At 38.0% G+C, this 9,611-nt stretch overlaps 1 protein-coding gene across 2 annotated transcripts; it reads left to right on the top strand.

The window, feature by feature from the left end:
* Nucleotides 1–5,728: 5,728 nt before the first annotated feature.
* On the top strand, nucleotides 5,729–9,191 carry LOC110647636 (protein OCTOPUS). Of its 2 annotated transcripts, none has more exons than XM_021801565.2 (2): nucleotides 5,729–8,009; nucleotides 8,310–9,191. In XM_021801565.2, the coding sequence occupies exon 1, from the start codon at nucleotides 6,018–6,020 to the stop codon at nucleotides 7,980–7,982; it is 1,965 nt and encodes a 654-aa protein (XP_021657257.2). In that variant the 5' UTR covers nucleotides 5,729–6,017; the 3' UTR covers nucleotides 7,983–8,009; nucleotides 8,310–9,191. The 2 variants fall into 2 exon arrangements, with proteins under 2 accessions (XP_021657257.2, XP_021657258.2); XM_021801566.2 differs by having other exon boundaries at nucleotides 8,315–9,191.
* The last annotated feature ends 420 nt before the right edge of the window (nucleotides 9,192–9,611 follow it).

A 9,611-nucleotide genomic window follows, 5' to 3' on the forward strand; every position in this document is an offset into this window, starting at 1 on the left:
GACTAGTAAAATTTATTTCAAATTGAAATAATTGGTTGAATTGAATTGAAATTAAAAAAAAAATTGAATTAATTTATTAAATAATTTATTTTAATTAGATTTTATTTTTTTTAAATAGTTTAATTAGCTTATTTTTAAAAGATAAATTAAAAAAAAAATTGAATTCAACCAAACCAAAGTTTGGCTCATGTATGGTTTGGCACCCATTACCCAAACCATACCTACAGTTTGGCTCCTGTGTGGTTTGTCGCAAGTGTGATTAAGACATTTAGTCCTAGGCTTTAACTCGGATGCTTAATGGTTCGCCCAGTTCAGTCGAACCTAATCTTGCCTAGTAACTGCATTATAAATAGAGTTGCCTGGAATTTCAGGGTCCAATGCCGCAATAGGTAGAGATCATGCCAACATCCCTTTATCCTGGTCTATAAAAATGCTTTCTTGTATTACTGATCTTTTAGAGGAGCCGTTTTTCTTGTTAAGAATCGGAATTACAACAAATTTTATATAGAAAGAGACTCACTATCTGTTATTCAAGCCATTCAAAGAGGACATTCACCATTGGAAATCTCAAATGTGATTGCTGATATTTCGTGGTTTACCAATAGCGTTTCTGTTGTGCATTTTATCTTTAATAGGAGATCTTGTAATAGGGTTACACAGTCTTACTTCGAAAACTCTGCATGATACTTCTTTTACTTGCAATCCATAGATGTAAGTCAACTTTGCATCAGGCTTAATGCCCTCTTAATCAATGTTACATGTCTTTTTGACCAAAAAAAAAAAAAAGGAAAAAACCATTACTCTCATTTCACCTGGGTTAATGGGATCTTAGTTAACCTCTGATGACTATTTAAATGGCTTATATAAAGGTTTCCATTCTCAGAAACTAGGCACGATACTGATACTATTACTATTACCATTTGTTTTCTTAAATTATGATTTCTCTTGAAGCTATATATATTAACTTGAATAACTTGAATGCCTGAATGATTGCTTAGGCCAATCAAGGCATTTGTTTTGTAGCTTCTTCAAGGCATTTGTTTGTAGGTTCTTAACTTATTTGGACTCACAGTAGCATCACTACTGCTTCTTCTTCTCCTTCTCCCTCCATGAGACTCTTACACCACTAGGTCCTCTTTCTTTATGCCTCCAAGATATCAAAACCCACCGATGCTTTCTCCCCTACTTCCTTCTCATATACTTTCACTCCATTTTATTCCTTCACTTACAAATTTTGGATCGATGAAAATTATTTTTTCTTGATGTTGATTGGTTCTTGTGTTTATCTTATAAAAGTAAATTGAATCTCTTTATTAAGGAATGACAATTATATATTTTCGAGGAATACCTGATCCAATCGAATCCTATTTAAGATAAATTCAGATATAATCAGATTTGAAACAGATTCAAATTTAAAAAATAATATTTATATTGGGTTTGAATTATAATTTAATTTTATATGTTAGATGTCTATTTATATAAATAATTAATTAAATATATAATATTTACTTTTATAATAATAGATATAATTTTTTTATATATTATATTTTAAATAAATAGAATTAAAATATTTTATAAAATTATTTAACTGTAATATAGATTATTAATTAAAACTCCGCCTAAGTAGTTTGTGCTTAGCCGGTCCTAAGCCCGGATAAAGGAGGAGGGTTGCGGTAGGTGACAACCAGCGTAAAAATTTCGTCACACCCTATGATATGGATTCAAATGATATAAACGTTGGGGCGTCCTCTACTAACGACGTGCTACATCGGAGCCCAGGTGTAGTGATAAATATACAAGGGTGTAGGGCGTTCACCGAAAGCGACGCGCCATGCCGGCGCCCGGGTGTGGTGTTAAGTGAGCAAGGGTTCCCACATTATGGACGGGTGTGGGTAAAGAAGTTAGTCCATAGGACAGATAGTAGAACAAATAGTGGAACAGAACACAAGATAGACATAGAAAACAATAGAAGATATCATAGAAGGAGACCAATTAGGAAGGAGCAGGATAGGAGGAGGATCAGGGTTGGTACTTGGAATGTTGGATCACTTACAGGAAAATTAATGGAGCTTGTGGATACCTTGGAAAGGAGAAGGGTGAATATTGCTTGCATTCAGGAGACTAAATGGGTAGGAGAGAAAAGTAAGGAAGTGGATAATTCAGGGTACAAACTGTGATTTACTAAAAAGGAGAGAAATAAGAATGGAGTGGGTATAATCATAAACAGGACATTGAAAGACGCAGAGTAGTATGTGAAAAGAGTAGGAGATAGAATTATACTAGTAAAGCTAGTACTAGAAGGAGAAACAATAAATATAGTTAGTGCTTATGCCCCACAAATAGGACTAGACAGTGAGAGTAAACAAAGGTTTTGGGAAGATATGGATGATTTAATGCAAAGCATACCGAATGAAGAGAATGTTTTCATTGGTGGAGATTTGAATGGACATATAGGAAGTGATAGGCAAGGTTATGAGAATGTTCATGGAGGTTTTGGTTTTGGCAGTCGAAATGAGGAGGGAAAAAGTATCATGGATTTTGCTATGGCATACGACCTAATACTAGCAAATACCTACTTTATAAAAAGAGAGTCACATTTAGTGACTTTCAAAAGTGGGCAACATAGAAGCCAAATCGACTTCCTCTTAACCAGAAAGACAAATAGAGCTCTATGCAAGGATTGCAAGGTCATTCCAGGAGAGGCTTTAACAAGTCAACATAGGTTGGTGGTCTTGGATGTCAAGTTTAGGAACAATTCAAGTAAGGTCAGAAGAAATAGTGTAGCTCGAATAAAGTGGTGGGAGTTCAAAGGAGTAAAGCAAGTGAAGTTCAAAAATGAGCTTCTCGAGTCCGAAGTATGGAAGCTAGATATGGAAGCCAATGATATGTGGATACAGATGGCATCAAAGATTAGAGAAGTAGCTAGAAAAGTACTTGGAGAGTCTAAAGGACATGGACCACCCTCAAAAGAGAGATGGTGGTGGAATGAGGAAGTACAAAAGGCAGTGAAGAGAAAAAGGGAATGGTATAAGAAATTACCTAAATGTGATAATAATGAGGCATATGAACAGTACAATATAGCAAAGAAAGATGCAAAAAAGGCAGTTAGTCAAGCAAGAGCACAGGCCTTTGAAAAGTTATATGAGAAACTTGGAACTAAAGAAGGGGAGAAAGATATTTATAGATTAGCAAGGAGTAGAGAAAGGAAATATCAAGATCTCAATCAAGTTAGGTGCATTAAGGATAAAGAAGGAAAAGTGTTGGTGAAAGATGAGGACATTAAAGAAAGATGGAGAAATTATTTTAATGATCTCTTTAATAATAGTCAAAATGGAAATAGCGTGAATATAGATTATAGAACAATAGAAAAGAATGTAAATTATACTAGAAGGATTAGATCTTTAGAAGTAAAGGAAGCACTTAAGAGAATGAAAGTGGGTAAAGCCTGTGGACCCGATGAAATACCAATTGAAGTGTGAAAGTATTTGGGAGATATGGGAGTGGCATGATTAACTAAATTATTTAATAAGATTCTAAACTCAAAGAAAATGCCTGATGAATGGAGGAAGAGTATTTTAGTACCTATTTTTAAAAATAAGGGAGACATACAGAGTTGCTCAAACTATAGGGGAATTAAACTCATAAGCCATACTATGAAGTTGTGGGAGAGAGTTGTGGAGCATCGACTACGTCATGATACTTCTATCTCTCTCAATCAATTTGGTTTCATGCCCGGTCGTTCAACTATGGAAGCGATCTTTCTCATTAGAAGCTTGATGGAGAAATATAGAGATGGGAAGAAAGATCTACACATGGTTTGTATTGATTTGGAGAAGGCTTATGATAGTGTTCCAAGAGAGGTCTTATGGAATGTGTTAGAACAAAAGAGGGTATCTATTAGGTACATACAAGTATTGAAAGATATGTATGAAGGGGCAACTACTATTGTGCGCACAGTGGGAGGGGACACAAGAGATTTTCCGATCTCAATTGGATTACACCAAGGATCAGCCATAAGCCCTTACCTTTTCACATTAGTTTTAGATGAACTGACGAAACATATACAAGAGAGTATTCCTTGGTGCATGATGTTTGCGGATGATATTGTTCTGATAGATGAGACACAAGAAGGAGTCAATAGGAAGCTAGAACTTTGGAGAAGTACTCTAGAGTCAAAGGGTTTTAAGTTAAGTAGAACGAAGACAGAATACATGCATTGCAAGTTCAGTGAAGGCCAAACTGGTGATAGGGAAGGAGTTAGTTTGAATGGAGTGGTACTGTCCCAAAGTAATCACTTTAAATATCTAGGTTCAGTCCTTCAAGTAGATGGGGGATGTGAGAAGGATGTTAGTCATAGGATTAAAGCCGGATGGTTGAAGTGGAGACATGCCACGGGAGTTTTATGTGATCGTAAGATTCCCAATAAATTAAAAGGAAAATTTTACCGTACAGCCATACGACCGGCTATATTATATGGTAGTGAGTGTTGGGCACTGAAAGAGTCGTATGCATCTAAGATAAGAGTTGCAGAGATAAGAATGTTAAGGTGGATGAGTGGCCATACTAGACTAGATAAAGTCCGTAATGAAAGTATTAGAGAAAAGGTAGGAGTGGTGCCAATTAAAGATAAGTTGAGAGAAGGGAGATTGAGGTGGTTTGGTCATTTGAAGCGTAGACATACGGAGGCTCCAGTTAGACAAGTAGAGCACATTAGGTTAGAAGATAGAAAGAAAAAAGGGGTAGACCTAAATTGACTTGGAGGAGAGTAGTACAACATGACTTAGAAGCATTACACATTTCTGAGGATTTAACCCAAAATCGTTCAGAGTGGAAAAAGCGAATCCATGTAGCCGACCCCAAATTTTTGGGATAAAGGCTTAGTTGAGTTGAGTTGAGTATAGATTATTAATTAAAATATTTAAAATTAAAAGGATTTAAAAATTATTTAAATAATAATTAAATTTGAGATGAAATTGAAAAATTTATAATAAATTTTAATCGAATGTAAGATAAATTTAAATATTAAAAATATTAATCAAATTTAAATTTAGACAGAATACCTTACAAGTTGTTATTCATACTCTTAGTTACTCCTTTTGTTTAAGTAAAAATTAGAGATATGAGTCAAAGACATGAACACAAGCTTGGAGAATTTGATAATTTGTTCTCTGCTTTGTTTCGAAACAGAACGGTTTTCTTAAAAAAAAATGTCCGAGTAAATTTTATGCTTTGTTCATGATGAAATATAGTGAAAATTATAGCTATGAATCGTGAATGCCAAGAATTTGCAGCTAGAAACAACAATAAAGCTTTGAAATTAATGATTTTTGGCTTAGTATGACTTTCTTGAGAGCAATTTGTTGATGGGATTTGTTTAATTGTAATCTCCCTTGTAATTTCTTATTTTGATTTCTTATTTTGATTTTGAGAATCAATATTGAAATTTGAGAGAGGAGGAAATTTCTTTTTAATCTAATTATTTAATATCACGATTGAGTTAATTCTTTTTAGAATAAATTATTGATCGGTGTGTTCGGAATTATGTATGTATATTTATTTTTGATAAAAAAATTAAATTAAGTTAAATTAATTCTTTGTTAAATTAATTTTACATTTTAAAAAGTTTATTTATTCAATTTCAGTAAGTGCACAGAGCAATAGCCAGCAGGGCAAAAATGGTTGTTTGAGGGAGGAGTGCCCCGAGAGCAAAAGAAAAAGAGAGACAGGGTCCAGCAAGCCAGAGAGGGTGGTGAGGTTTCATTCCTTTTTGTTTCCCTTTTTTAAATTTTGCCGTTGCTTCCATCATAATATTAATATATTTTTTTTTTGTTTCTCGCTCGCTCACTTTCTCTCGCTTTCTTACTGTCCAAACAGTTTTATGCTCTCTCTGCTTTCGCTCTTTCTATGTCTCTTGCTTTCACTCTTTCTATCTCTAAACACCCTCGCACTTCCTTTTCTCTCACACTTACTCACTGAAATAATATGAGCAGAGTGCGCGTTGCATTTCACCACCGGTTATGAATCCCACCACCGAACCATCACAACTTCAGCCGCCGCAGCCACCACAGCCCCACCGTCCTTCCACCTCCTGCGATCGTCATCCAGACGAACATTTCACCGGCTTCTGCCCCTCATGCCTCTGCGAGCGCCTCGCCGTGCTCGAGCCCTCTTCATCCTCCGCTTCCTCTTCCCGCAAACCCCCCATTCCTACCACCAGCACCGCCACCGCTGCCCTTAAAGCCATTTTTAAGCCTTCCGGTGGTACTGGCAGCTCTAAGCCTTCCTTTTTCCCTGAGCTCCGCCGCACCAAGTCTTTCTCTGCCTCCAAAAACGAGGGCTTTTCTGGAGTGTTTGAGCCCCAGAGAAAATCCTGCGACGTTAGGGTTCGCAGCACTCTCTGTTCCCTCTTTTATCAAGACGACGAGCGAAATACTTCTAAAAGGGACTCCTTCAAAGATCCTGAAATCGAGTTTGAGTCCAGAATTTCTTCCTCCAGCGTTCGAGGTCCCGTTTTTGAGTCTAAAGAAGAGGACGAAATCGAAACCGACACCGATAATGAGAGTGGAGTTTTAGACGAGCCCATTTTAACTGCAAGAAACTCCAACGCTAACCCAATTGAAGAGATTATACAGGAAGAGGAAGCTATTGTTATAGAGCCAGAGAAAGTGCAAGAGGAGGAGCTCAAGCCCATGAAGGACCACATAGATCTCGATTCACAAACCAAGAAGCCTTCTGGGAGGGATTTTAAAGAGATTGCAGGTAGTTTTTGGTCTGCTGCTTCAGTTTTCAGCAAGAAATTGCAGAAATGGAGGCAAAAGCAGAAGCTCAAAAAGCGGAGGAATGGTGGGCCAGGGTCGGCCACATTGCCGGTGGAGAAGCCGATTGGCCGGCAGTACAGGGAGACCCAGTCGGAAATTGCGGATTACGGGTTCGGCAGAAGATCTTGCGACACGGATCCGAGATTCTCGCTCGATGCAGGCAGGATTTCGTTCGAAGATCCTCGCTACTCCTTTGATGAGCCCCGTGCTTCGTGGGATGGGTATTTGATTGGAAGAACGTTTCCGAGAATGCCCACCATGGTTTCTGTGGTTGAGGATGCTCCTGTTAATGTTGTTTTAAGGTCAGATACTCAAATCCCAGTCGAAGAACCACAGCCAATTCCCATGAATTCCATCCACGAGGATGAGACTGTTCCTGGTGGCTCTGCTCAAACTAGGGACTATTATTCTGATTCTTCGTCTAGGAGGAGGAGGAGCCTTGACAGGTCTAACTCTATTAGGAAAACTGCTGCTGCTGTGGTGGCTGAGATTGACGAGTTGAAGTCTGCTTCTGCTTCCAATGCCAAAGTGTCACCAGCAAATGTGGATTACTTCCATGGACCCAAGGTGGTGGTTCCTGACAGGGACTCAAACTCCAATTCTTTAAGGGACGACTGCTCTGAGACTTTTGAAATGGGATTCGGGGACCAGGCATCAATAGTGGGGAATGGTGAAAGGAAGGGGGCCAAGAAGTCCCGGAGATGGAGTAAGGCCTGGAACTTTTGGGGGTTTATATACCGGCGAAGTGTCAACAAAGATGAGGACGAGGATAGGTATAGCAGAGCAAATGGGGTTGAGAGGTCATTTTCAGAGTCTTGGCAAGAGCTGAGAGAAGAACGGAATGGAGAAGTGAGAGGAGCTTTTAATCCAAAACTTCTGAGGAGCAATAGCAGTGTTAGTTGGAGGAATTCCAATGGTTTGGGTGGTGGATCATTTGGTAGTGCAAGAAAGAGCAGTGTTGAGACAAATGGGCATGGAAGAAAGAAGAGAGATGAGTTTGTGTTGGAGAGGAATAGAAGTGCAAGGTATTCACCAAACAACATTGATAATGGACTGTTAAGGTTCTACTTGACACCGATGAGAAGTAGCTGGAGAGGTGGGTGGGGGAAGAGCAAGTCCACTCATGCACAGTCTATTGCAAGGAGCGTATTGCGATTGTACTGAATTGAATTGGATGGGAGGTCCCTAAAGGTGTTTCTTTGGTTTAAAGTTGTTAATTTTGATGCATTTGTTGTGTAAGCACACATGCCTAATGTATTCTTCATGAGTTGGTTGGTTGGATTAAAAAAATCACCCCTGAATTTGTTGCCTTTCTTGTGAGTTGCGTTTCTTCTACTCAATCAAATTATTGAAATAACGAGATTTTTTCTGTGTTCTTTTCCATTTTGTTTCTCTTAACTATGCTGTTGTTTAGTAGCTGCTTTTTTTTTTTTTTTTTGTAATTTTTGCCTTTATTGTTAATTTTGTTCTGCTTCTTTCTTTTCTTTCCAGAACAGGCTAGGACATAGAGACCATGTGTGCTTGGCTTTGGATTCAATTGGATTCAATTGGGCTTTGGATTCAATTGGGGTTTCTATTTTTGTTCTTGTCCTACTGCATAGAATTTGCTGATAGCCTATAGGTCAAGGCTGCAAGGTTCTCTCGGAGCATTTTAACCCAAACGATTGTCATATTCTATATCCTTTGGGACAAAAAGGAGTCTTGATGTGAGCTTATGTCCCCTTTGTTATTGGTCCCAAATTAATGGTCACAGTAGAGGTTTTCCTTCTTCGAGGTTCAGTGGTCAGTCTGACCCTCTTGCGAGACCATGAGGTTGGTTTGGTCCTTGGCGTTGCTAGGGAAGACCACTTGCATCTATCATTGGGTGATTTCTACTGTTTAACCTGGGGAATAGGGAATAATAGGTTAATAATGGAGACAGAATATTATTGTCATCCTATTGTACCTTATTTGATGTTCTCTTTCCTCCAATTGCTTTTTCTTGAGCTTTCAAGAATTGGAGATCAAATTTCAGTGGTTCTAGTAATTAAAGTAGTTGCCTGATTAATCAGGTAACAGGAAGGAAGCAATGCCTATACCTGCAGGTGCAGAACAGGAATATGGTAGAGCCAGAGACCTGCAGACTGCACTGAATACATCAGACTTAGACATATACTTTTGGTGTCGATATTTGCTGAACAAAGAAAGAAATAATAGCTCCATAAGCTACTGATGTAGAAGATGAAATGCTTTTGTGCAGAAATCATAGTTCAGAATGATTAAGATCCTCTTTGTTCTAGTGTAGCGTGCTATGATCTCGTGTAATATATTCCCTTCCTCTGTTTCAAAAATCATTTGCTCGTGGACACAATGAGAACTCTCTACTTATCGTTATCTACAGCTTGTGGCTGTGTATTGTGAAGTTAAAGCCTAAAAAGCTTGCAAAATCAAGACAAAAAGAAAAGTTTAAGACAGATATTGTGTGAAATAATAGCAAATCAAGCCAAAATGTTGACTAAGCAAGCCAGAAATGGTTGGTTTGAACACTAGTAGGGCTCAAATCCCACTAGCAAAGCAGAAATCAAGCGAAGTAATGATGATTTCATATGAAATTAGATGTCAAATGAGCTTCTTGCATATCAAAGGAATCTAACCAATCAACATTCCAATATAACGAGTTGGAGATGATGCTTTCTGCTTTTCTCTATATGTGCAAAAGCTCCATGATCAACGAAATTTGCCTCTAAAGTCAAAAGGTGACTAGAAAAACATCCCAACATGCTCCTTCACGACGATAAAAGAAAGAGAGGGAAA

This window comes from Hevea brasiliensis, chromosome 3 (genome assembly GCF_030052815.1).
Source record: "Hevea brasiliensis isolate MT/VB/25A 57/8 chromosome 3, ASM3005281v1, whole genome shotgun sequence".
NCBI lineage: Eukaryota > Viridiplantae > Streptophyta > Magnoliopsida > Malpighiales > Euphorbiaceae > Hevea > Hevea brasiliensis.